The 27,633-nt window shown below is 50.7% G+C and overlaps 1 protein-coding gene across 3 annotated transcripts; it reads left to right on the forward strand.

The window, feature by feature from the left end:
- The first annotated feature begins 649 nt into the window (after nucleotides 1-649).
- On the forward strand, nucleotides 650-27,018 carry CABP1 (calcium binding protein 1). 3 transcript variants are annotated; one of them, XM_075167334.1, is made up of 7 exons: nucleotides 13,594-13,833; nucleotides 18,037-18,213; nucleotides 21,865-21,895; nucleotides 22,552-22,695; nucleotides 23,977-24,086; nucleotides 24,502-24,649; nucleotides 26,399-27,018. In XM_075167334.1, exons 1-7 carry the CDS (start codon nucleotides 13,789-13,791, stop codon nucleotides 26,422-26,424), a joined length of 681 nt encoding a protein of 226 aa, XP_075023435.1. In that variant the 5' UTR covers nucleotides 13,594-13,788; the 3' UTR covers nucleotides 26,425-27,018. The 3 variants fall into 3 exon arrangements, with proteins under 3 accessions (XP_075023434.1, XP_075023435.1, XP_075023436.1); XM_075167333.1 differs by lacking the exons at nucleotides 13,594-13,833; nucleotides 18,037-18,213 and adding an exon at nucleotides 650-1,252; XM_075167335.1 differs by lacking the exon at nucleotides 18,037-18,213.
- The last annotated feature ends 615 nt before the right edge of the window (nucleotides 27,019-27,633 follow it).

Below are 27,633 nucleotides of genomic sequence, written 5' to 3' on the forward strand. Positions count from 1 at the left end.
CCTGGGCTCAGGCGGGCCCCGGCCCCCGGCAGCGTGCTGGCTCCCGGTGCCGGAGCGCAGGGTCCTGCCGAGGGGCACGCGTGGGGCGGGCGGGTGGGTCGCGCCGCGGGGCAGGGCGCCCGCCTCCCCGGCCCGGCTCTCGGAGGCGCTAAGCTCCTTCCCCGCGGCACGCGGGAGCCCCGGGGGTCAGGCCTCCCCCGCCGCCCCCGGGACGCCGCCCCCGCGCTCCCCGTCCGCGCCGCCGCCGGGCGCGATGCTCCCGCGGCTCCGGCCCGGCTCCGGCGCCGGGGGGCTGCGGCCCCGCGGCCCCGCTCCCCGCCGGGCCCTGCCCGCCCGCCGCGCCGCGCCGCGGGAGCGCCGCCCGCCGCCGCCCGCACCCCTCGGCGGCGCCGCTTCGCCTGCCGGCGCAGCCCGGCCTGAGCGGCCCCGGCGGGGGGAGGCCCCGGCTCACCTGGAGAGGCGGCGCGGGGGGAGCCCCGCCAGCCCCCGCCGGAGCGCCCCTTCCGCGGCCTTTGTCTGCGCTGTCACATGGGCCGCGGTGCGGGATTTAAGCGGGTCTCCGCAGGACATGCCGTGAGCGGCGCGCCGCAGCCCTGCCCGCAGCGGCAGCGCTCCGCCCGGCCGGGGATGCGGCTCTAGCGGCCCCGCGATGAGCGGCTCCTCCATGGCGAAGAGCGAGTCCCGCACTTCGCTGCTGAGGGCGGCGGGGAGCCGGAGGGCGGCGGGCGCCCAGCCCCAGCCCCGCGACAGCCGCGCCCGGGACGGCAGAGGACAAGGCGGGCCGGCGGGGAGGGAGCAGGGCCGGGAGCCGCTCCCCGGGGAGCCCAGCGCCCGCAGGCCGCTCTGCCGCCCGGGCGCCCGGGAGGACGGAGCGAGGGGCGCGGGGAGGCTGTCACATGGACGGGGGGAGAGCCAGCCGCAGCCGGCGGAAGGAGGTCCAAGGAGAGGCAGCGGCAGGGAACCGGCGCGGGCGCCCAGGCACCGCCAGCACCTGCCGCCGCACGCCAGCCACGGCCACCCCCAGGACCAGCACCAGCTCTCAGACAGGGACAGGGAGGAGGCAGAGGAGGACTTTTTCTTCGGTCACGGGCAGAGGTCCAGCAGAGAGTCCCTGAAGCTCTCGGAAGGCGCTTCCCCTCTGTCCAAATCCAGCAGCAAGTACTCCACCAAGTCCAGCGGCAGCGATCGGTCGGTGGAAGCGGACCCGCTTTTCCACCAGCTGCACCCCATGCTCAGCTCGGTCTTCGGCCAGGTAAGGGCAAAGCGCCGCTCGCTCTCCTGCCCGCCCCCGCCCGCTGCCCGCTCACCGGCCGCCGGCTCCTCGCCCCGGAGCCCCCGGCGCCGCCCGCAGCTGCAGACGCACAGCTTCCTGGCCGCCCCTGCCGAGCTCGGCCGGGCGGCTGCGGGGCCGGCACCCGGGAGGGCTCCGCGCCGGGGAGGGGGCGCGGGTCGGGGCCGCCCGCACCCCCCGGCCGCCCGCCCGCCCCGCCGGGCGCTGCCGCGGGCGCCCTCGGTGGTGCTGGCGGGGGACGCGCCGGTGCCTTCCCTGTCGCCGGGGGAAGTTGTGGCTCTGCCCGCTGAGGGTGAGAGTCGGAGAAGCGGATTTTTAAAATGTGTTTACTTATTAGATTGCATCTCTCTGGCTGCCCGCCTTGCTTTGCTGTATTTGTTTACATCTCCTTATGGTTCATTTCTGTACAATCAGCATATGAATCATTTCTGATGGCAGAAGCTGTCAGGCGAAGGTAGTGGGGAGGACGACAAAAAAAATCCTGACCCAGTTCCGAAGCCTTCCCAGTCACTATGTTAGGATGGAACAGATGCTTTCGGTGTTTGGAAGCTCTTTCAGTACAAAGCTGTCGCTTTTAGCTGCTTCTGGTAGTGAAATTACCCAACAGGGCTACCCTCTAAAAATGAAAAGGCAGAGGTAGAGACTGGCTCGAAATTTTCTTTTAGAGCCATTTAGGGATGTTACTGGGAGATGTAATCTCCAGGAAGATTAATGTAACTGCAATCTCCCCAAAGCACAATTATAGGTATAAGCCAGTAGCCTGGGTGGCTAAGTTCCAGCCCTGGAAGTGATCGATTAAACCAGAATTATGATTTGTGGGGTTCGTTGTTGTTGCGTCTTTTTTTTTTTTAAAGCGGGTTTGGGAGGCTTTGCAGGGTGCCCATTCAAATTAAGATTATGGAGAGAATGAGAAGATTTTTTGTAACTGGGTGGAAGTGGGTGATATGCCTGTATCTGTTTAACTTGATGTCAGGAAGTGTTATCTACTTCTGTTCATCTTGACTTCTCCAGAGAAAAATCAAACCACATCTGTTCTCCTCCACAATTCTGCACCCTCACTGACAGTCTGTTATTTACGAATGTTACGGTTGTGTTTAACTCAGAACGAGTATTACCCTCCCTGTACCAATGGTGTACCAGAAGTCTAGATTAAAATTTTGTACTAGCAATAAGGAGGGGCCTGGTGAGCGGCTTGGTACTCAACCAGGTTACAAAAAGCAGTATTCCAGCACCAGGCTTTGAAATCTGTGGACTCGGCTCTGACTTGTGCTGTCCCTGTAGTTTTGAGGAAAGTGAAGACGTGTCTGAGAACAGATTTTAAGTCTATGGAGCTGTGTGTCCCCGAAGTGTCAGAAATACAAACAAATCCATGCCAGGGCTCCCATTCACGGAAAGGTTTTGAACTCAATCCTTACCTGAATGGCATCTTTATTTTACCTGCTGTGCTGCTTGCATTCTAATGCCATAAGGCACTTCTGAAAGCCATAAACTTAGCAAAATTTAATTGCAGTGTTGAACAATGCCCCTTACAGAAAAGAGACAGACACCATTCTAGTTTTTGTCCTTTCACTGGGTACATTGCACCAGTGCTTATAAACAAACACCAACATCTTTCTTTTAGGGCATAATATTATTTATTCCCATTTCTCTCTGTATTCATTTCACTTGCTTTGTTTGAAGTAACTATGAGAGAACGACCATCTAGTGGAGATTTTAGGACTGGCTTTTAGGAGTGGGCTGTACAGGGATTTGTGGATACAAGAAGGGGAACTATAATGTGGGATACGCAACGAGCTGGTTACAGGAAGAGCGATGTGAAGAATTTTTTGTAGTGATATCAAAATCCTGGGATGAATAAAGGCCCAAGGATGAGAACTGTGGAAATTCTGTCATGGAACTGAATGATGGAAATTTTGTTTCTGTGAGTGAAGAAACAAATGCTAAGCATTGTGTAAAAATGTGGGTAATGTTTTGAGAAAGGCAAGAACTTAAACCTGCAGGAGCCCAAGTTGCAGCCTTGGCTGAGGCAGGGTCACGGGTACAGAAGTGTCCAGGATTGCAGTATAAGGCTGCAGGTGCTGTAACGCAAGTCTGCTCCACATTGTAATTAGAAGAGAGCAACAGCTCAGCAGACAATTTATTTAATACAAGAACTTCTCTCCAGCCCACTGTGAAACAGTTAAAACAGTAATTTTGCAGTACATAGGAGAGGAGCGCAGTGATGCATATCTGCAGCAGGAGAGCGCTGTGGTCCAGCGGCACCAGTATATCTTGTCCCAGCTCTACAGATGTGGCACATCACCCTGTTGTTCCATGGTGGTGCAGTGATGTGGTCGCAGATGCGGACACTACAGTGGTACAATCAGATACGCAGAAAAGATTGCAGAGGATGACTTCACGGAGGATGTCGTTATTGCAGTAACAGCAAAAAGGAGCAGCCCAGGACTACAGGGCTGTGTCTGAGGGAGACAGATTTGTAGCTGTGCAGAAAAAAAGACGGAGTGAAGGCAGAAGTGCCGTGTTTATATAACCAGCACAGCAATATAGTGCACTGTGGGTGTGTACTCCAGGAGAATGCTAAGATACTCCCAGGATATAGGATGCAGTGATATTTTATTAATTAGGCTCATGCTATACTGGTGCAGTGATGTTCTAATAGGATAAAGCAATAACATTCTTTTAAGGCATTTTACCATTTTGTAATTGAGTGGTACAGGAATTAACAAATGTAGGATAGTGTAATGATGTATTAGTATAAGCTAGGATGTCATCTTGGTCTAATGACACGTTTGCACACTGCATCGGCGAGGCAGCTGCAGAAGAGCACTCTGCTGTGGAGTTTATACCAGGTTAGATGCAGTGCCGCACAGCACCGAGTGCCTGGAGAACACAGCACTGACAACGCGGTGGTGTGGTAACGCAATCCTGTGGCAGAACAGAGATGTGATACTGGTGCCATGCGGTAGGAGTTTGGCAGTGCACGAGTGGGATAATTGTGTAGTGTTGTAGCCTGACAGAAGAGTTTAGCAGTCTAATGATGTAGTAATACAATATTCCAGATGGGAGCTATTCTATACAGCAGTGATTACTTCTGGTGTGATATAACCAAAGGGCTGTGCCGATCTGACAGCGCCATCCTGTTGTACCAGAAGGCAGCGAGTGAGATGTTACCACCATGCCGCCGTTCTGGAAGCACGGCTGGGAGTTCGCACGAGGGCAACGCCACAGACTGACATGGTGACAGAAGTGCAGTGTGAGTACGGGCTGGTTATACTACGCTGTGATCGTGGGGCAGCAGTGTTCTGAAGTGGCCCTGCAGCAGCGGTAGCTCAGCGCAGTGCGAGTGCAGTGCAGTGACTCACGGGTGTAGTTGGCAAGAGATGCACGTGTGGTAACACAGCAAAGTGGGAAAGTGGTGAGAAAAGGGAGCATGGGGGGGGCGTTTCATAAAATTTTGGCCTGGTAGCAGGATAGTGTTGGAGTGTCCAAGTGGTAAAGGAGTGCCATGGAGCAAAAAGGAGCATGCTGTCACCCCTGCAGAGCAGTATAGCATGACGGTCCTATGGCACCTATAGGGTGGCTACAGGACACAGTTTAGCAACAGTGCAGTATCAAGCAGTCACAGGTCCATAACAGCAGAGGAGCAGCGATTCCCTCGGCAGCCGGGATGGCGGTGAGGTGGCAGCCTGGCGGCAGGACAGAGTTTATTAATGTGACAACAGTAGCAACAGCAGCACAGAGACTGGGACAGCAGTGCGGTGGCAGCAGGGACCGCGATGCAACAGTTTAGTGGCACTGGGCTTGCGGCACAGCGCTGTACGGGTACTGCGGCATAGAATCCCGCCAGTTCTCCTTGCTTCATTGCTCCTGTGCCACAGCATTGGCCTAGCTGGCACCTTTAAGAAAAGCTTTTTCGGGGCCTTTGCTATGCAATATTAATTTGCGAGTGATCCTGCCATGTGAGACCTGACCATTTTCAGAGCCGTTTAGCTTTCACACCCTGCCTGACTGTTAAATTTTTCAGTGAAGTGATTCCCCAACAGTTTTCTGTCAATTGCCTCTGGTAGCATGGGGATCAGAGGGGTCAAACAGTGCCGTAGGGGATCATTAAATATTTACAGGCTTCTGCTGTTAGCACTGTGGCCAAAAGGGTTTTTGTATTTCTATTTATACAGGGAGTTAAAAGCCTCTCCTATCTGCACCGTCTCCTATTCCTGCTTTAATGTCAGCATCCACATTACCATTAAAATAGGGAAGGAATCTTTCTGCATTTCCTGTATAATTTTCCTTTTCTTGTCCTGCTCCATCTTCCTTTACTCATGGGCTTTAGTTCTCCTTAACAGGTCTTAATGCAGCTTACAGCAAACCGGGATGACAGAAGTGGCCCCGTTTTGGGGCAGGATGTGTCCCTGGGCTGCCTGTGTGGGAAGGAATGTCAAGAACATACTCCTCTAAACCAGCCGAGAGCGGGTAGGGAAAAAGTGCCTTCTCCAGCCTCTCACCCTTCTGGTCTCCTCATCTGCAGGATGACCTTGTTCCCTCCAATGGCTTCGGCTTCAGCTGATTCTAATGGGAGTTTTGCCCAAGAGCAATCGCTGCATCAGGACCACGCTTGGAGCTCTGCCAGCGGAGAGCTGGGGAGCCCTGGCCAGCCCGGCCGAGGGAGAGTGGTTCATGGCTCAGTAATGGACGTTTTCAGTTGCCCCCGTGTATTAGCGAGGCAGGCTGCAGCGCCTTGGGCTGTGCTGGAGCGGTGACGCCAGCGACGGAAACTTTCGTGTGTCACGCTGTGGGATGGCAAAGGTGAAGGCGAAAGGTCTGGGTTTGCAGGTGCTCGCGTGCTGTGTTGTACGGTGCTGCAAGGCAGGTGAAGCAGTGGCATGTCAGGGCTCGTGGCACACTGAGGACGGTCTCTAGCAGCTACCCACTTACCACGTTAAATCGGCGCAGTAATTCGGGGTGAACACATCTTCTGGCTCAAAATGACCCACCGCCGTAGTGATGCTGATCCCATTACGTAGTCTTAGCTCGCTGGTACGGAGCGTGGGCGCACAGGTTGCGGGGGGCAACCAGAGGAAACACCGTGTCCTCCCCCGGGTTCTTCTCCGCTTTTTACGGCACCTCTGAAGCCTGTTCCGGCCCAGAAGGGTCCCCAAAGGGCGCGCAGAGGGAGGGGTGTCCGGGGCCGCAGGGGACACTCCTGCAGCCGGCGGTACGCCCCGAGCTGCAGCCGTGCCCGGGAAGCGGCGCTGCCCGGGAAGCGGCGCTGCGGCGGCAGTGCGCCCCCCTCCCTGCCGCGGGGCTCCCTCGGGACAGCGGGGCAGCAGCGGCTCCGCCCGCGGCCCGGCCCCGGGCCCGGGCCCGGCGCGTCCCGCCGCGCTGGGCGGCCCCAGGCGCCCCCTGCTGCGGGCGGCGCTGCGCGGCCGGGCCGGCTCCTTCCGCGCGGCCCCTTCCCCGTCCGGCGGGCCCGGTGCGGCACGGACCGGCGCGCCCCGGGCCTCCCCCTGCCGCCGGGCTTGGCCTCAGCCCGGCCCCCGGGCCGCCCGGTGAGCGTGTCAGACCCGGGGAGGGCCCCGTGGTTCCGTGACGGGGCGAGAGCCGGTCCGGGCGTCCCGCTGATCGCCGGGCGCGTATTCGCAGGGGTCCGGGTACCTGCGGGGCTCGTACGGCCTCCCTGCTTCCATCCCTGCACGCTGGCGCAGCCCGTGTCCATGCATGTAAAAAGCCTTTGTATACGCGTCTTCTCTGTACACGCACAGCCCCTACCTGTGCTAAGTCTTCTGCTAAGTCTTCTCTGCGGCTATGCAACCATCTCTGTACGTGCCTTTGCATTCCTGCGCTTAAAAACCACTGGCGTACGCGTGACACCCGCCTGCTGACACCCGCCGTACCTTCCAAGGTACCTCTCACGTGTTGTCTATATGTGACAGACACAGAAGAACATTGTTCCCCTAGAGCACATCCACTCTGCTCCCCCCTTGCTCAGCTTGGAGAAAGATTTATCACATTTATTGCTTGTAAAGAGCTTGAGGGATGGGAGCCAGATGTACAGAATCACTGAGGGGCAATGGATAAGCTTCCTGCCTGCAGTGGGTCTGCCAGCAAACATTAATCTGTGTCAGTGATTTACTTTTTAAACAAATCTTTTAAAAGGATATGGAAAGACATCAAAATAAAACCAAGCTAAAAGAACATTCATTAAATATTCCGTTCATGAAATATACAGCAGCATGATCTAATGCACTGAAATACACAAACCTTCTGGTTAGATTCAGCTTATTATTGAAAGATTTTCTCCTCCCAAAAGATAAATTAATCATAATTTAAATTAGTTCACAGTGCATTCCATCAACCTATACCACCTTGATTTTTGTTTCATGCAATATTGGGTTTGAACAAAGTGTCAAGGAAGAGTTTAGCTTTAGATGTAGTGGCTGGGCTGCAGGTTTGTCAGCTGAATTAGCTGTGGTTCTTTGTAGCATCGCAGCTTCAGTAACCGGTTTTCCCTGATGAGTCCATGAGTGGTATTGATTTCCAATAACAAGCAGCTATATGGTGTGCATCCAGTCAAAGACGCCTAGCTAACTTTGGGCTCCCTTTCAATAATCCTCTGACATTCCTGTGACCTTAGAGAGCAACAGCAATGCCCATGAACTTGAGTAATCCTCCAATTTCAATCAAATGCCCCGCTTAGAAATAAAGACAAGCATAGCTTGTATGGTCATATTTAGTTTTTTAGTAGCTTTCTGCACCAGCACAAGACCGTGAACTCCACACTATCTATCAAAAAGCCACACAGGCTTTTTGAAGTCATTAGCAATATTCTAATATTTCTTCCACCCATTCCTACCCTAGAGTACTTCACACCTTGCAACCGTCTTTGGAAAGAATATATAGCATTGCTTCATCCCGCACAGATGAAATACATTCTCTGCTCTTGGAAGGAAACAGGCAGCTGTGTAACATTGTGAGGCATCATGTCACAACGGTTGAAGGCAGGAAGTAGAAAACCGCCAGCAACCCCGCTGCATTCTACTGAAATAATGCAAAAAGGGTTTAGGTAGTTTGTGACCAGCTGAATTGAGATATAGCCAGAGATCTCATACTGGGATATGCAGTTTGATCCCTCTAAAGGTCCTGTCAGATCCTTACTCAAAATAGAAGTGAGGCAGACCTCAGTTTTATAGTGGCGTATCTCATGTAATGCTGCAGGGTTGGTTTGGAGTATTTGGTTAGTATTGGTTCCCAGACCTCTGCTCACCTACTAATCAGCCATGCCTTCTGTAGCACCTCGGTGTGCCGGCCAAATGCTGACCTCCTGTCCCTTTCCCTTTGAAAGAGGTGAGGGAGCCAGGGCAGAATTAGCTGCTTTTGCAGTAGTCCTAGACAGACAGAGAGTGATTCACAATTCTCATATTCCTGAGCAAAGGGAAGGGACCACGTAAGGTTTGTTTTAAACAATCTTTGTACTGCGTATACACGGCAAATTGTCACAGCAGCTTCTGGGCTGTCAAGCTTGTACTTGTCTTTTTGTAGCCCATTGATGATCTTGAAAGCAGAAAATATCCACAACACATTGTGCTCTGGCCTACATATCTCCTGTGCAGGGACTTGGAAGTTGGGCTAGTGCAAAATACGTGGACCAGATCTGCGTGGAAGGTGTCAGGAGATGGCACATTCCCATCTCTTTTCATCTAATGCAGAGTAAAGCTAGCTAATTACAGTCAAAACTGTTCTAAACAGAAGTTGACAGTCCAGGCTTTTGTTACCTTGAGAGGGACGGAAAATATCCTTGGTCTTTTTAATAACCTCTCTGTTGTTTGTGATTGAATATGATCCAATTGCTCTAATGGAGGAGAATATTATGCACAGCATGAGTCAGCAACACTTTCTTCCTGGAACAGCTGACAGCAAAGAAAGTTCCCAAACTCTCTGCAGAAATATTCTTCCCCCCAGATGAGGATCGTCTGGACTGCATCCGCCAATACCTGCTGGTGCCTCCCCTTGAGACGGACCTGTGCTTGTCTGACTGGAATATGGAACCATCCGAGGTCCATTCGAGGTTGGAAGACACAACTCGATGTGCGGCAAAAGCACTCGGGAGCCTGATGCAGAACAAGAGTGGGAAGCCAGTTGTAGAAGTTCGGAGTGCCAGGGCATGTTCCAGCGGTCGGGAGCTTTGAAATGAGGCCCTCGACAGCACTGGCAATGGGAGAATGTTAACAATTCCAAATGCTTAGGCTCATCTGGGGTCATCCAGTAAACAAGACTGGGTTGTTTCTTGTAAAATACAGAACTATAGCCACCAGCTAAAGGGTGGTTGGGAGCAGATTTGAAAGCTACTAATCAATATGTGCATTCTCCACTCTGTGATAAGAAAATACAGACCAAAAATTCGTGCCCTGTTTGGATAAGTTAAATAAGGTGGCGTATTTTAAAATACTAAATCTTCGAAGCATGCAATGGGCTCTTGGGTAAAACTATGGACTTCAGTGAAAAGATGCTAGGAATTAGTTTTCCCTGCTTTACTATATATTCCCCTCAGAGATTAAGCCCCCTACCTACTGACATTGCCGCGTTGCAGTGTTTCTGTTGTGTTGAGAACAACCATCTGATATAATGTTCCAACAAGTGTAAGACCGTGCACTGAAACGGGCCTGGCATCTGAACAGTCTCCCTGTACAAATCCGTACTTTCACTGGAGATTTTTGGCAAGTCTGATAAGCAATCCCAAGTTTTGGATTGACTTCTGTTCTTTCTGTTGTGGCTGTTGGGTATTTGCTGCCACTGGTAAAGTTTCTGGCAGCTACCAAGTGATTAGCTATGGTGGGATCCAACATTTTCCTAAGGAATGAGCATTTCTGCCAAAGGTGCCAGCCCGAAGCACAGCACTGCTGTTTTTTAGAGAATGCAGACACATTAAGCCACCTAAATCACTCCCTGTTCAATGCCAAGTCACCCAGCCTCCTCCCTCTCTGTGCCCAGGTCAGTCAATGTGCCAAGCGCTGCTTTCCCGTGAGCTGAGGCCTCGCTCTGTGCCAAACCGCATCCACCGAGGTCTCTGCTCTCCACCTTGGACCTCGGGGGAGAGGAAGGGATGCGGGCACATAGGCAAGACCCACATTTCTCAAAGTTCCTACCAATTTTTAGAAAGTTTACAACAGAGCCCCAGACCTTAAAAGAACAGTGTGATTGCCACAAAGAACAGTGTGGGAAAACCAGTATACATGCATGTGCAGCTCTCCCACACGCATACTGACTACCCCAGATATAGGCATACCCACAGATCAGCACCTACACACAAATGTTTTTGACACACTTATTCTCAGCATCCTGTTCTCTTACAGCAGCCTCAGTTGGAGGAAGGGAGAAAATATGTTCCTTCTAACCTAATCTTCTAATGACCTTTCTGCCAGCTCCACTTTCCACTTTCCACTGTAAGCACCCCAGATGGGGGTGATGGGAACAAGATCCCAATGCAGAGAGTGATTTTCCTCCTCAGAGGTCAGTAGGGTCTGTCTGCTAGATTGTGATGTGCTGCCCAATTGCTTTTAAGAGATTCAGGATAAATAAGGAGATAAGAAAGTTGTTTACGATAGCATCTCTTGGGCCCCTTGCAGCTCTGCCAGAGTTCTTGCAGTCGAAGGGCTGTGACTGTGCTGCAGACCTGGTGCAAGTGGGCTCCCATCGCCTCTTCCCTTCTTGGATTGTGAACTCCCTGCCAACCCTGGCAGCAGGTCTCAGTCCTCTCGCTCTGCCCTGCACTTTTCCTACAGCTGCCTGCAACTGCAGGGAAGAAAAGCAGGAGCGCAGGCAAACGCGGCAGCGTGCCATGGTGGTTGGCTCCGAACGCTCTGTTACAAGCTAATATTTAGAGGGTGACCATCTCAACTTTTGCTGAGAGGCTTTTAGAGCTCTGTAAGGCACGCTCAACGGCTATCTTCCAATGGTGTCCCGTGGCAGTCTGAGGGCTGTGGTGACTTCTCCTGGCAGGAGACGCCTGACTCCCTTGCTCCGCTCCCTCTCTCCGGGGGGATGCGGGAGATGGGCACTTCTCAATTGCAGGGCGTTCCTGGCCTCCGCGCTGCCTGTCAAGGGGAGATTCATTAGCAGCAGGGAGGCGATTCTCTCTCCTCTCTGCTCTGGAATTGGAGTCGTTTGTCTCGGGAAGGAGCCCAGGCGCCTCGCTCGCTGTGTGGCAGCTTCTGCTCAAGGGAGACAAGCACTTTGTCAATAAACAAGGAGCCTGGGGAATGGCTCCAGCTGACAGAGGACATTATTAACGACCAGCACTTTGGCCGAGGGTAGATCAGCCTCCCGTTAGCTGCTTTAAGAGGGGAAGGAGAGACAGAGCTAAAGATGGCAGCCTTGAGGGGAGCTGGAAGTTTCAGCATCCTCCTGCAAAGACCACCGCTGCGAGGCCCAGGGCTGGCACAGCCCCCAGGTATTTCTCCAGCGTCAGGGGTCCTCAAGCTGGGACAGCAGGAGACAGGCCCAGCTCAGGAACAGTTTCGCTTCCCTCTGTTATGGAGGTCTTCTAGGTCAGAGCTTCCCCATCCCCTCTGTCCCTCTCTCAGTCTGCCCTGGGTTCAAGGGTTGTCTTCCAATATCTGCTACTGCAGCTTTTTGCTTTGGAGGGCCTGAGGGCCTTTTTGCAGCTCCTTCCCAGGCCATGCAGTGAAGAAGGCATTGAGGGGATCTGAGAGGAGGCTGTTCCACTGCCTTCACTCTTGGGCAGTGGTTGGTACAAGGAAGAGCAAGAAACACCAACCCACATGGCCACGCACTTCTGGCTGCGGCTGGAACTGGAGGAGCTGTTGACTCTTGTCATAGTTGGACTCCTAAACTCATCTCCTCAGGTGGAAGAAGCCTCTAAGCTCTAAAGCAACTGTTGCTTCACCTTACAATCATACTTAATTTGCCACAGCACCATCAGGGTGGAGGCAGAGAAACCCTGCTTTGTTGTGACATTGGTAGTTCATCCTTCTCTGTCCTACAGCCCTAGAGCTGCCAGGAAAGTGAGTCCTTGGCTCCTGCACAAAAAAGCATGTGGTGCAAGTGCTCAGCCCATGGGTTAGGTCTTTGTAGAACCTTTTTTTTCTGGAACCACAGTCGCAAAGAAAGTTGTGAAATCGTTCAGCTGAACACCTGAGTGTCCAACCAGCCTGCTGCATAGACAGGGTGTAGGATCAGTGTCATCTTGGTCTTCACAGTTCTTAAAGGAGGTAGCTCTTCATGCCATGGCTTCTTATCACTGTGGAACTGCAGCTGTGGTGGCTTCATAGCTAAGGCTGCATTCACTATCCTGTTCAGATCCTGTTGCCTGGGTGTGATGATGAGTTTTTTATGCAATTAAAATCTCTTTTCAGACTGATTGCTCTTATGCTCAGCCTGAGATCAGAGGAAAATGTATTGGGGACTCATCCCTTTTCTTTCAAAGATTATTCTGTTACCACAATAGGCCTAAAGTCCAGAGTTCAGAGCTGGCTCTAGGTTTAGGAGCCCCTTATTTATTCCAGGACTTGGGTTCTTGGAAATGAAATGGATGGATCCATTTTGGTGGTCCAAATTCTTTGCTTCACATTACTCAGCCTGGGGCTGTTCAGATTTAGGGTTCAGGTGTGAGCCCATCTTTGGCAAACTTGTGCAGGTAAACCACCAGTTGATTTCTACTTGCAGGAAGCTGGAAAAACTTTACCGCAAGACTGGCTCAAGATCTCTCCCTTGTGGTTAAAAATTACTGTCCTGGGGTTGAGAGTGTGGTAGGGTCCCTGGACCGGTGCCTCCAGGCTTGCTTCCACCGTGGCAAGAAAAGAATGAGGGACTTCTAGGTCTGCTGGTATTTATAAGCTGAAACAGGTCCCACCCAGATAAATGGTCCATTTCTGCTCCGAAACGAGCTCTGGACTCTGCTCCAAGCCCTTGAGTGGATTGCTTTCTGGCCAGCCTAGCTCTCTGGTGATTGAAAAGCCGAGAGGAGTTGGAAGGGGGGTGGTAGGGATGCGATGTTCAGAGGCTGTGTGGACCCAAACTAGCTGGATTCACTGAACTCATCACTGACATCACTTCTTGCGGTGCCTCTCTGTTTTAATTCTCCCTGAATCAGCCCTCTCCCATGAGTGAAACAATCTTGCCTGCAGATTGGGGGGGTGGGAGGGATTTGAACATTAATCTGATGTAGATTATACATCCGCCTCCCTCTCTCTCCCCTTCTCACTCTCTCTCTCCCTCTCTCTCCCTCTCTTCTGTCTGTTTCTCTCCCCTCCCTCTCCTTCCTGCTTCATCTCTTCAAGAAAGTGAACATAAACTAAAAACACGGAGAGAGAGAGGCAGAGAGAGAAAAAGCTCCCTGAAGAGGGAAGCCCCAGCAGCCAGTAGCTGTTTGGATTTGCCTGGCACTGCCTTTCTTGCTTTGCTCCCAAGGAATACCTTTAATGGGATCAATTGCTTCAGTTCCTTTATAACCAAGTCCACCGGAAAGGCAGACTCAACATATTATGGGCAACTGTGTGAAGTCTCCACTGAGAAACCTCTCAAAAAAGGTACGTTCCCTGAATCAGAGGGCGTTGTGCGTTTCCAGCCCTGCTCCTTGGGATGGGTGACGTCGTGGGCAGATGGGAACGGGAGGTGGGAGAAACACAGAAGGGTTCAGCTCTCTTCACCAGTCTTTTTTTGTAAGAGCTGCTCATGCAAGTGCAGCCGTTAGAGCCTGGGATGCTGGGTGCCACAGCGTGTGTGTAAATAATCGTGTGTGTGCGCATGCACATGAGTAGGCGTGCGTCCTGCTCCGTGTGTGTGTGTACAGCTGTCCTCTGGGTACGTGCAAGGTTGTGCTTGTCGTTGTGCACAGTGTGGTGGCACACATCTTCTGTACGGGCATCTTAATGTATCTGTATACGTGTGAGTTTGTGCGTGTGTGCATGTGCTTCAGTTGAGAGGTGCCTGCATGACTCTAGTCGTGTGTGTCATTTCTGTGGGGACATAGATTCACGTACATGTGAATGGGCGCGTATCTGTACGTATTGCTGTTGGTGTGTGCACACCTAATACGCATACCTAATGAGCCCATCTGAAGTATATGTGTGTCCTTAGCCCTTTATGTCCCTACGAACACATCCTGAGGTGTGTGAGCAGGCGCGCAATGTTTGTTGTGAGTGTATGGGGGGGAATTTGTGTGCGTCACACGGGTATGCCTGCCTCTATGGCGCTGCGTGTGTGTATACCTGCTAGTGGATGTCCTCACGGAAGTCTGTATGTAGACATGCATGTGATTTTTATGTATGTCCACCCTTGCGTATGCATACATCTAGTTTTGTTGGTATGTGTTTGGGTACAGAAGCATGTTTTTCTCTGTGATCTGTTTGTCCATGCCTCTGTTTGTGAGTGGATGCACTGGGCCCTAGCTGCGTTTTCGTCCATCATGTCGCATGTCAGCACGGCCCATGTGTCTACATGCTTGGGCCCAGCTGGACTTCATCTGCGAGCTGCCATGTGTATCTGTTAGGCTTCAGCCCGCGGTCTGCTCTGTGCTGAGTTTTTGCAGTGATCCCAGGATGAATTAGATTCAGGAACGATTCTGCTGTTAGGGACTAGATTGAAATGGAAATGACGTGCCCCAGAAACATTCCTTGTTTGATTGAGGAAGGTCTTGCAGCACTGTGTACCTGTCAGCCGCATGGTTCTCGCTTAGCATTGCTGCAAATCTAACTCAGCAAAAGCTATGTCATTCACTCCTCGTAAATGAAAAAGTTATGCTAAGCATCCAAAGTATTGCAATGAGGAGCTACCTCTGTGGAGACCTTGCCGACAGTGAAATGCCACGGCCATCAGGACGCTCCACCCAGCAGAGCTTGCCACCCGGGAAAGCTCCTCTGGGAGGGAGCTGTTGGGGAGAGGACCTCCCTAGCAGGGAGTTTCTTCTGGCCGGAGATTTGCCTCTTCTGTGTAGAAACACAGTTTGCTTGTTATCTCGGCTGCTGTAAACAAAGCCAGTAATGGCACAGTGCTGCTGCGGGGGAGCTGGGATACACAAGGAGGGAATTAATCGCCAAGCAGTTAGGCAGTGCTGAGACTAGTCCCTAGGTCAGGGTGACCTTCGGGAGAGGCATGAGTATAGTGGAGACTTTGCAGATCAGCCTTAACATTGCGCAACTTCACTTGGCTGTTTGGGACTGTTGACAATGTGTGTGAAAGCTGCTCTTGGGTGACAGGCTGATCTCTTGAATACATGATTTCAACCTGAAATTTGGGAATCACTCCCAGGCGCCGGCTGGCTTGGTCTGGGACTGGCTGACACGGGGGTACCTTGCCTGTTTTGGTGGCATTGCTCAGGCTTTGTCTCCACAACGTCTGTTGTTGGCAGCTTCACTTTCCCCCCGCTGATCCCACGACCAGCCTGGCTGCCTTTCCCTCTGAGAGGCACTGCAGTAGGGACGGAGAGGCCCCTCTGGGCTTGCCGCTCCGCACGGTCCCTCTGACACACAGGCAGGAAAATGAGGTGAATCCTGTTGTGCTTCTGCTGTGCAGAAAGGGAAAGCTTTGGCATCCAGGTCCCTTGCTTTGCCACCCTTCACCATCACTACAGCCATCTCTAAATCAGCCCAGTCTCTTCCTTCTCCACAATCTGCTGGTCTGACACAGCCAAGCGCCAGACTCAGCCAGGAAGGGTAGTGGTCCTTTGTTCGGGAAGGGGCAGGGAAAGCCTGACCTCCCCAGTCCTGTCCTGCATTTTCCTTGTCGTGCACGCTGCCGTTTCCCCTATAACAGGCGGCTGACCCGTACCCATATCACAGCTCCCTCTCTGGCTCTGCCAGGATGTAGGAGGAACATAGTGGAGGGAACTTGTGGGGATACTTGCAGGAGAAATCTGGGGGGCTGCTGGCAGAGGGAACATCAAATGCCATAAATCCTGCCTGCGGCGGCAGAGCAGGGCAGGGATCCCCTGTCGGGGTCTTGCTAAGATGTGCGCCTCGTCGTCCTGGCACTGCGTTGGGTTGTCTGGTCAGGATCCTTGGTGGCTCTTGGCAACTGTTCCATCAAACTGGCAATCTCTATCCGCACAGGAAAATAATGGGATGACCATTCTGTGGTACTGCTCTGTGGCGTGGTAGTAAACTCTGTTGACTGGAAGGCTCAGCAAACAAGGATTAGGGGCTGTGGAGCCTTCGATCTTTCACGTGGCTTCACTGGAATTAAACACAGAACCAATGTGGGCTATTTTAAGTGATTCATATTATTTGGTATATTAAACTGAAAAATGTGCCAGGAAATAAAGCTGATAATTTTGAAAAGATACTGCATTGATATCACGAAGCTGTGCAGTTCAACACAGATGCCTTGACATTTAGCTGAGCTAGTAATATGCCACTTGTGGACGGATGCTCATCTTTCAGGTTTTTAAGGACAAGTGTCCTATGTGTCAGATTTAATCAGAGACAGATTTCTTCCTCATCCATGACTGCAACGAAAATGCTTTTCTGCTTCATCATTTTCTTTCTCCATGGCTTGCTTTTTGAGTTGTTTTTGTTTTGATGCTTGATATTCACGTGACATTATATATGAGCAGATTGGTGTAAGACTGTGTACAAAAATGCGAACTACAAACCATGTGTGCAATGTAATAGCACATGGCAGACACAGCAAGTCGATACAATAGACTCGGACAAGTGTGAATGAGGCGTGTGTGTGTATCTGGTCTTTTAGCCTGAAAAAGCACCTCAGGCTTCAAGGAAAGGGTTAATAGAGACAATGACAATTGACGGAGCTTCTCTGATCACCCCTGGGAACACCGGCTGTAAAAGTAGAATCATTCCTGAACAGGAATCTGATGTATGATTAAAGTTTATTCTATAAAACCAAGGGTCCTGTGGGTTGTGCTGGCTTTTTATAGCTGCATGGGAATATCAGGATAAGAGTTTTCTTGCAGAGCCAGGGAAATGCATTTCTATAAAAGGAAAGCAGTGCCTCCTTATAAAATCCAGTGCTGGATTCTGTTCTGGAGCCCTAGCTTAGCAGGACGTGTGCACTTAGGAAAATGTGCAAATGCAAACAGACAAAAATGTTGTGCCCGTGCCTGATCTCCACTTTGGGACTGTCAGTGATTAGAAGAGGCCAGTGCATAACTGCCTGAGACCCTGAGGATGTAACTAATTAGAAGTGGCACAGGGAGTGTGAGCCTGCAGTTGGCAGAGCCACCTGATGCTATAAACGGCCTTCTAATATACTATAAAGCGTGTGCTGCTGTGTTGCTGAAATGTAACGCGGAGCCTAAGGCAGGGTCTTTGTGCAGGCTCTGCCTGGTCTCCTGGGGATGCCCTGGCCAGCGCGGCTCTGCCCGCAGCTTCGCCCTGGGCACAGGCTGGCACATGTACTGTTAGGTTGGGGTGTGCTCGTCCTTTGCAGCCCATTCGAGGGATCGTTAACTCCGGGGCTGATAGTGGGAGCGTGGCCCTTTGGGCTGTGTCTGGGTAGAAGTGAGCAGTGCTGAGAGTTTGATGTCGTTTCAAAGCGATATTCTCCTGCTTGGTTGTACTTCTATCAGCTTTTGAAAGTGAACTCCTGGACTTACTGCTTCTGTACAAATCCTAATAGACTGGTGGGGGGGACGCAGCGTGGACCAGATGAAGGAAATTTAGCAATAATGTCTCCGCGAGGTGGTTCAGTAAAACTTCAGAGGAACGGCTGGGCGAGACGGGGAGGTAACATCCTCTGTTGTGTTGTTTGCTTGCTGCTGGCTGGCTGGGAAGATCCGCCATGAGGAGAAGACGTGCTATAAGGCTGTCCAGACGAGCGAAGAGGGGCCGTCGGCTTGCGAGTACCAGGGTCCGCTCATGGTGCTGGCCCAGAACTGCGCCGTCATGCACAACCTGCTGGGGCCAGCATGCATCTTCCTGAGGAAGGGCTTCGCAGAAAACAGGCAGCCTGTACGTAAGTTACGCCCAGCCGGGCGAGACACGCACAAAGCCACGTGGACGCGAGCCGGGGGTGCAGAGCTGCCCGCATGCTCCGTCTGCGTGGAGCTCTGTAACCCCCAGCCCTGGGTCTCGAGCATCCCGGCTCCAGCTCCAAGTGCAAATACAATCACAGGCAAATGTCTAACCCGAAGGATGTGCAGAGATATCCCCGTGCATAAACACCAAGGAAGGAGGATTCTAAAAATGCATCTATGGAAGATAGATCCAAGCCTACACTCAAGTAGGCATAATCATATGGACTCAGGAGAAGGACTTAGGACTTCAGGACTGACATAATTATATGGACTCAGGAGAAGTCCAGTGTTCAAAGCTGTTATTCCAGCAAGACATCCACATCTCATTCCCAGAGGCTCAAATTAGCATTTGAGCCTAAATAGCCACTTAAATGCAAATCAGGGCATCCATGTTGAGGACAAGCTGTCCCACAGAGATGTCCATGTTTGATACTGTTCCTATCAGCTCACAGTGAGCACACTAGTATCAGCATAAGTAAGCATGCATCTGCCTCCTCACAGATACCCAAATCTCTCATACACTATCATACACAGCCCGACACTGCAGCAATCCCGGCCAAATAAACCAAAGAACATCAGCCTGTCCTCATATCTGCAAATAGTGCCAGACTACCAAATGCTATTACGTGTACACACACAGATAAATAGCAAAACTACGTGCATCCATCCCTAGTCACACCTCTTTGTAACTGTGTGTTCATTTGCATCTAATGTATGCGTTTATATACAAAAAATAAAAATACGTGTTTGTATGTATATTCAAATGTATACAGAAATACGCACCCCAGTATTGTATCTTTACAAGAAGTAAAACATATTTTTGCATGTAAACATTTGATTCCTACTTTAACATGAATTTAAAGACATACGCAAACATATTATTGACACACTTTTTATGGATATGCAGGAGTGAACATGTGCATTGTCAGATATTCACCCAGTTCCGTGTTCTTCTGGTGAAACAAAGCTCACCCCAACCTGGGAGTCAGAGCTTTCTTGCCTCTGTAAGAAATCTCTGTCTTACTCGTGCGTTAATATGGTTATCTACAGCTGCAGGAGACAGCTAGTTCTTCATCTCTGAAACCTCTTCTTCAACCAACAACCCAAAAAAGAGTCACTATTTGTCGGTATTGATCAAATAGCTTTTGTTCTTCCTAACCTTCAGCCACTAAGTGATGACATATTCCTTGGGCCAGTTCACTAAAACACAAAACGTAATATTCTCGCACAAGCACACATGCACAGAGCTACCCAACACAGGAGATCGGTCCAGCTCCCTACTGAAGGCTCACAGCTGGAGAGGTATCCCTTCTGTCTAGGCCCTGGAAACTCACAGTACCACAGGAAGTTTCCACAATAGGACTAGTGATGTCTGTAACTACCCTGATGTAGAATAAGTGCATCTGATAAACAGCTTTACTTTTACTGACTCTAGACCAACAGGATTTATTGTGCATAGAACAGAAATAAATGAGGGTAAGACCATTACGTATAATGGACTCTCTGAGGATCACCTCTGCTCGTATCTAGGATCTGAACTCTCTGAACAGTTTTTTTATTCTTTCCGTATGTTCTCCAAAAGCTTTAGGGTGAATCAATCCATTTCTTCCCAAGCTATTTTCCTCCTTTATCATTTTAGGGGATCTTCTTTCAAATTTAAAACAGAAAACCTCTTCATGACGTTAGTTATCGCTTGAGTCAGATTTTTGGAGGGACGTAAACCCTCCCCCTCCTTTTGCATTCGCAGTCTGTGGCTCTCTGGTGGTAGAATCTGCATGTGCAAAGATATGCTCAGAGCCCTGCAAATGCAAATGCCTTGGTGTGCAAAATTAGAGCCGGTGCTGAAGCCCCCATTTCTGACATGTGTCAGTCATGTCAGTTGCAACATGGTCTTCAGTGAGTGAGGAGGAGGATGGTCTTGTGACAGCTCACTGGCGGAAGGCCTGGGTCCTACCTCAGCCGCACTCACAAGACAGCAGTTACCACGGGTGAGTCAGGGCACCCTTTGCACCGTGGCGCTGGTAATCATGCCTCATACCCCTGCTGCCGCGCCGAGCCGGCAGTCGGCACACAGCAGGGTGTGCCGTACCAGGGATTCATGTTCGCGAACTCTGGAAGGAGGTGCAGACGGTGTTGGTACTGATCATGGGTGGTTTTCATCCACTATTTTATCCACGGCGGGGGGGCAATAATGCCTCCTGCATCCGGTCTAAGGAGTTTGAATTGTTTTATTGCTTGGTGTTGATGAAAGCAGAACAAATGGGATGACATGTTTGAAAATACCAGGTCTGTGAAGGATGAAATGGCAGAGCCAGCGCGCTCCGACAGTTCCATCCAGCACAGAGATGCCTCTGGGAAGGTTATGAGTGGCAAGCTGGTCATTTCTCTGGCACAGCCCACTTTCGCACAGACGTAAACCAGTGTGTGTCCTAGTTTGCTGTGCCCTCTGAGCAGCTGACATTAGAGTTTCCAGAGGAGCCTGTGGTTAAATAGCAAAGGATCATCCTTCTCAAACTGATCAAGGGCAGCGTCTCCAGGGACGTGTGGTGAGGCTGGAGGACACCTGGAAGGCAAGGAGAAACTCCCCACAGTTGAGGGGAAAAGCCGAGAGCGAGACGACAAAAGAGATCGCGTTTCTGTGTTTCTAAATTCTCAGATGTTTTGGATTTGCCTGGGAGCCATGAGAGGAATTAGAAAGGGCATTTAAACCAGAAAGCAGTGCATTTCCATGCTCATCTCTTCTTCCTGGTGCAGTGTTGGAATTTTCCTGTACTCTTTTGTAGCCTCCCCCTTCTTCCAAGAAATTCAGATTGGATGTTTGAAGTTGCAGTGTTTCCTGAACATGGTGAATCCTTGTCCTGTTTTGTTTGTAGATGACCTTGATGATGTGTATGTGTGTCTGCCTTTGTGCCTGGTTTCAAAATGCTTGTATACAGAGTTGAGGCTGGGGGGAAGGGGGAAGTTCCTACCTTTTTGTGGGGACTGACTGTAGGAGAAGGCACTGGGACGTTGGCTGCAAGAGAGCTCGTGGCTCTCGCTGTCCTGCCAGAAGGACAGGGATCAAGCAGTGATCCAAGCAGACGATGGTATAGACCTGCTGGTTACAGGGACTGCTTCCAGCTGTTTTGATCTGGCTGTGGCAGCGGGAGCTGCGGTAGGAGATACAGTCAGAGCTCCAGAGGAGATCGTACCTGCTGCAGGGACAGTCTCTGCTCCAGGACTTGGTGCTGGGGAATGATGTAGGAGCTTCATGAAGGTGCTCATAGTACCATCAGGCAGGGAGGCCACACGTGTTGCTGTGCCGGCCCAGGTCTCTTCTATTTTGGGGGAGCGCCCGTCATCCCCCTGTCCAGCAGATGAGAGGGAGAGGGGCTTCCACAGAAGAGGGTGCAGGCTCACACCCCTAGTGTTGGGGAGGAGACCTGGGAAGCCTTGATAGGTAGATGGTATTAAACATGTCATCACCTTCTTGTTTCTTCTCTCACTTTCTGGCTTGTCCCAGAACTGTTTGCACCAACAAGTACTATTCTGAAGCTATGTTTGTGGCAAGCAAACGGCTTTAACATAGTATGTTCTCTTTTTGCAGGATAGAGAGCTGCGTCCAGAAGAAATTGAAGGTAAAATTTGTCGCTCCTTCTGTGTCCCCTTTCTCCCTGCCCAGTGAAAACCTACTGGCTGGCCCTTCCAGGTTGGCCCCCCTGGGCTAAAATAATTTGGGGCAAATCAAGGGGGATGATTACTGGAATAATTCCTGGAAACCCCAGCAAAGGAAATGATATGTAAAATTGCAAGAGTGCTGACTGTGAAGGAATTTGCATCCATTCCAGCTTCTTCAGGGTGGGAGGATAAGTAAAGTAATGGGATATTGGCTGTCAGGGAACTGCTGTCCACCCCAGCTACCACAGAAAGTGTTGTAGAACATGGTACAATAGCATGGCTCCAGGGAGGCTGCTTTACCTGCTAATCCCTACAGTGAGGGCTATATAATATAGTGCAGGGGTAAAAATTGGGAAAACTTACTAGTTTCAGTTTCTTTAGGGAAGGCAGTTTAGCAATGATCAGTCCAAGCAAGCTTTCCTGTAAGGAATGGGTCAGCAGTGCTGCTTAACATTGCTCCAGTCATTGCCTCTTTGCAGGGAGATGTGCAGAGAAAATACGGAGTATCTTAGGGAGTCTGGCCTCATAAAGTGCTGCTGATTCTGGGGAGGTTTCTTGGAAAAGGTATTTCAAGCTGTCACTGACTATATTGTTCTTTTTGGATTCACTCCCACAGAATTAAGAGAAGCCTTTAAGGAGTTTGATAAAGACAAGGATGGGTTTATTAACTGCAGGGACCTGGGGAACTGCATGCGAACCATGGGCTACATGCCTACTGAGATGGAGCTAATAGAGCTCTCCCAGCAGATCAACATGAACCGTGAGTAATATCCACCTAACTGTACCTCCCTGTTGCTGCTGTGCCCTGCATCATTGTCTTAGTCTCTCTCAGTCTCCTGCTGTCTCTTTTCCTTTGGATTTTTCCCCCTCTTCTTTTGGTTCTCATTTTCACTCCCTATCATCTCTCCTGTTTGTTTGTGGTCCCTAGAAGTTGATGCCTTTGTTTCTTGCTTATCAAAGGGACTGTGTGGACTGTGCTGTATGGGAACAGTGAGTGGAAGGGTTGTCCTTCGTGCTTATGCTGTCTATAAAGTATAAAACTGCCCTTGATGTGGGCAGGTTAGACATCAGTGCACAGGTTGTGAGTCTTGTCATATTGAAGCTGTTGTCAGATGGTGTCAGACTGAAGAAAGAGCCTGGGAAGATGGAGATGCTTTGGTCAGATGGGTGATGGATGGGCTGTTCACTCTGCGGTGGTTGTTTGTGGATCTGCTGTGTGCCTGGGGATGGGCTGCAGGCAGGCTGTGCTGGCAGTGTCAGATGGGGGCATCTGCTGGAGTCATGGAAAAATGTGACAAACACGTCTGATTCACTGTAGCTGTGTTTGTGCCCCTTGTCTTTCACCATCGTTTTTTGTCACCTCTTGTCTGTGGCAGTGCAGGTATTACCCTCAGCCAGGTGGGAAAAAGGATATTTAGTGCATGTTATTTCTGACACATGATGATGTAAAAAGGACAAGTTACTTGGTCAAGGGAAGGAAAACAGTTGTGACATACGCAACCAGTCACACACAAAAGCAGCTGATAACCCTGGCACACAAGTGCTTAGGAATTTTAGTGTTACTGCCAGCTTTCAGATAGTGGACAAACAAGAAAAAGGACTAATACGATGAATAAACAGTTGGACATACGTTAGCTACTGCTAATGAAGCAAGACTCCATCACTGCTGCAGGGCACTGCCCAGGCCATGCAGGAACATCATGCTGTGCCCTTGCCGTACCCTTTGGCACAGGTGTAGCAGGGGGTTGTATAAGCAGTAGTATGATCAAGCCTCTAATACCTAGTACGTGATGCCATAAGGATGTGACAGTCCATGGCAGCCGAGGATGGAATAGCTTGGGCTCATTCCGCCTAGCCCACAATCCAGAAAACACAAAGACAGTGTAAAACTTCCTCTGCTTTTCCTTCCACTGTCCTGCACCTTCTGTGTTTCGCATCCTGGAGAACCAAGCCCTCTCTGGGGCACACAGAAGTGCAAAGTGAGTGCTGGGCTTGGCTAATATATGGAGTTCTTACACACAATCTTTCATCTTGTCCCAAGTGGGTGGCCATGTGGATTTTGAAGATTTTGTTGAGCTGATGGGACCAAAGCTGCTAGCAGAAACTGCAGACATGATTGGTGTAAAAGAGCTCCGCGATGCCTTCAGAGAGGTGAGTGCTCCCTACCGCGTGCCCCCCAGAGAGGTGAGCAACAGGAGACAGGAAGGAGAGAAGATCCACTGGGGAAGAGAAGAGGAGGAAGAGAGAGCAGCACAGTGGAAGACAGAGAAAGAGCCAAGCCAGGCATGAAACAAGGGAGAGAGTCACTAAGAGAAAGTCACTAAGATAAGGGAACCCTTGAGGCAAGGAAGAGGAAAGCTGGTGCAGACACAGCAGTTACGAGGGGTTTCTGAGGAGAAAAGACAGACTGGATCCAAAAGGCATGCAAAGGAGGAAAAGGAGGGACACAAAAGGAATGCAGGAAAAATAGGGCGCTCAGGAGCAGGACAGTACAAAATCCAACCCAGAGCAAGATCCATTTCCGTTAACTGTCTTTCCCCTGCTGGTATTTTTCATGTACTTGCAGTTTGACACCAATGGTGATGGGGAGATCAGCACCAGTGAGCTGCGAGAAGCCATGAAGAAGCTTCTAGGGCAGCAGGTGGGCCATCGGGATATTGAAGAGATCATCCGGGATGTGGATCTGAATGGAGATGGGCGTGTTGATTTTGAAGGTGAGAAGGGATGAACGCTTCTGTGCATCTGCTCTGGTGTGAGCCAGAGTTTCAGCTCAGAGGCGGAAGCGGAAGGGAAGATTTGCATGCTCAGGGCCCAGGTATCTGAAGTATGGAGAAAAAATCAAACGAGATTTTTTTTTCCTAGTCAGTTGAGGAAAATGGAGAACATTGGCCCACACAGGAAGTTCCTCAGCTGAAGTGTTCATTTGTGTATCAACTCTTGCTGCATCTCATTTTCAGTTGGGTCTCCGTAACGCTGGCATGGTAAGAGATATGCCCTGTCACAGAGAAGCAGATTCTGGTGCATACATGCTGTGCCAGCCTTCTTTTTATGGGGCATTTTCCTTTCTGTTAAATCTATTGCAAGAGCTGTGAGGTGGCTGGATTGGTTTGGAGAACTCGTTGCACCTTCCATTTCCTCTGGCTCACCTTGCTATCTGGGTTTATAGAGAATTTGTTTCTGTGCCTTTATGCCAGAAGATGGTCATGTGCCAGATGTGCTCACTAGGACTGCAGATACCTGATCTAGAGGTGTCATGTTAAATCCTAGAGATAATTCATTTCTTCTCCCACTTTTCATGCCAGAAGGACTTGGAAAAGAAAGAGTGGTTAGGCTACTATCCTAGCCATTAGCCATGGCAGGAGCAATATTAATAGAGCTCAGGGTTTCTGGCAAGAGAAGCAGTTGATATCAGACAGCTAAGCGGATATAAGAGCTGGAAGGTGTGACAGCATGGCAGGCTGCTTGTTTTCCTAGTGCAAATCCAGATGTCCCTTTGCAGTGAGGGTGAAGCATAGGAATTACAGAATTAAAATAAAATTGACATTATTTTTTTGGCTCAGAGGCATTCCTGGGTCTCCTACATGACAAGGAGTCTCAGTCCTCAGGATTACTGAAGCTTCTGAGGGCTTTGAAAATGCTAAAAAACTGGAAGTGTCTCCCTAGAAAGTATCTGGTAGCTGCAGTTGTTCTAATGCACCGGCTGATTACATGACAGTAGCTCTCCTTATTTCCCACAACTAAATTATGTTAGACAGCTAAAATACTTGAAATGCTATCCCAGTATCATTTTCTCTGTGAGTTACTGCTTCAGTTGTCAAAGGACAGCTCCATCAATGGAAAAGGAGAAGTCAAGGGGGTAATTTCCACTGCCCTCCTCTTTGCAGAGTTATTAGTTCCTCAGCAATTCAAGTGCAGAATGAAAACACACTTACATTTGATGGCATTTACACTCAATTTGAACAATTGTAATTGACTTCACAAGCTGCAGCGTGGTGAAGAAATAGATCCAGGGTATCCTTACAGTTAACCTGTATATTTAAAAACAAGAAGTCCATCCAAGTAAACTTCTCTACAAAAATGCTGGTACCTAACAAAACACTAGTGCTTTCCCACACTGGAGTCTCTGTGAAGTGGCAAGCTTACTAAGAAATCATACTGTGTTCCCAAGACTATAAATTCCTGAAGTTACAGTGAAGGGAGACAACACTTGCCGTAGTGTCTCACAAGGAGTTGCTTGTGCAAACAAGACTGTACACTGGCTGGGAAGGAGTCGAGGCAATAAATTGACCTGCTAGTGGGATCATATCACCACATCTAATGCAAGGATTAAAGCCCACAGACCTGCTGGCAGCATCTGGACTCTCGGTTTCACCCTGGCTGCATGCTATCTCCAGGGAACGAGAGCTGGGTTGGGGACCATGGATGCCTTCTGCTTCAGGGCTGTCTTTTCTTGTTGGTTGCAGAGTTTGTTCGCATGATGTCCCGTTGAAGATTATTCTCAGCTAAAGAAGAATCAGCACCTTAGAGAGGGCAGAAGAGGACCCAGATGGAGCATCTAGCCCCGATGTTCCCACATGAAGGTTTATCGGCTGGCTGCAATTGGGACATTGCAAGATGACCTGCTGCTCCTCCCTCATGGTGGTCCCCATGCCCCTCCACCCTTTCACACTGTGAAAGACTTGCAATTTCCTACAACTGGAACCATTCCTTGGAGGTGATTGCAGGAAACTGCAGAGCCAGGACTTGCCATGATGCTTTCATGGGATATTTGCAACTTTAGACTCCTCTTCCCCAGCTTTATTCTCCCACCAGCTGCTGCAAAGCAAGAGCAGGAGAAATCCTCTTGGCTTGGTGGATGAGAGCAAAGCCATTGGGACTGGTGGCAGCCTCAGGGCGTGCTCTGCACTTCTTGGTTTCCCTTGGTGAACCGTGTCTGTGTTTGCTGTCTGTGTGTGTGTGTCTATCTGTGTGGAGTTATTTATGCTTCCCCGGCACATATTCACATCTCCTGTGGTTATGTTTACCAAAAGTAAATTCAAATACATGTCTTGTGGGGGGAAAGCGATAAATATGCACGCTGAAATGATGTGGAGCCTGGATGTCCCTGGGAGAGGTGGTGGCTGGGCTGGGGGAGAAGGGCTGCGGCAGATGCACACTGCGGCGTCAGCACCGGGGTCCAGAGGCAAGTCCTTGCTGCGAGAAGGGGAGTCACTGCCGGCCATTAAGCCTGTGGCAGGGCTCTGCCTGCCTCATGCTGTCCTCACGGTGAAGGGGCTCCTCAGGGAGGGCAGTGTGGAGGGTCCCAACTCTGCATCCCCCTGGCTTGCAAGGGGGCAGGTGGCAAGGAGCAGCAGGGGAAAGGGCACAGAGGGGCGCTGGGTGGGAGGGGGATAGGCAGCAGCAGCCAACCCCCCCTTTTCAGACCATTTCAAACACAACTGTGAGTGTATGCACATGGGGGCCGTGCTGCGGGAACTGAGCTGTAACACCGTTGGTGCCGGAGGTTGGCCGGGAGCCTCCTTGTGTGGCAGTGCCCTGCTCTCCAGCTTGTTCACACTCAAAAATGCTGCACATGTCTGCAGCGGTGACAACAGCAGCCCCTGGGCCCTACCAGCTGCTTCCAGACACATCAGATGCTCATCCTCCTTCCCCTTTCCCCAAGATGCTCCCAACCTCCTGCTCCCTTCCCCTGCTCTGC

Source organism: Calonectris borealis, chromosome 18, assembly GCF_964195595.1.
Source record: "Calonectris borealis chromosome 18, bCalBor7.hap1.2, whole genome shotgun sequence".
Lineage (NCBI taxonomy): Eukaryota > Metazoa > Chordata > Aves > Procellariiformes > Procellariidae > Calonectris > Calonectris borealis.

What these genes read in the sequence shown, in the direction of transcription:
- CABP1 (XM_075167333.1), top strand. Translation starts at nt 650, where the DNA reads ATGAGCGGCTCCTCCATGGCGAAGAGCGAGTCCCGCACTTCGCTGCTG. An exon ending in GCGTCCAGAAGAAATTGAAG is followed by an intron (nt 21,896 to 22,551) that starts GTAAAATTTGTC and finishes TCACTCCCACAG; the next exon opens with AATTAAGAGAAGCCTTTAAG. An exon ending in TGGGCGTGTTGATTTTGAAG is followed by an intron (nt 24,650 to 26,398) that starts GTGAGAAGGGAT and finishes TGTTGGTTGCAG; the next exon opens with AGTTTGTTCGCATGATGTCC.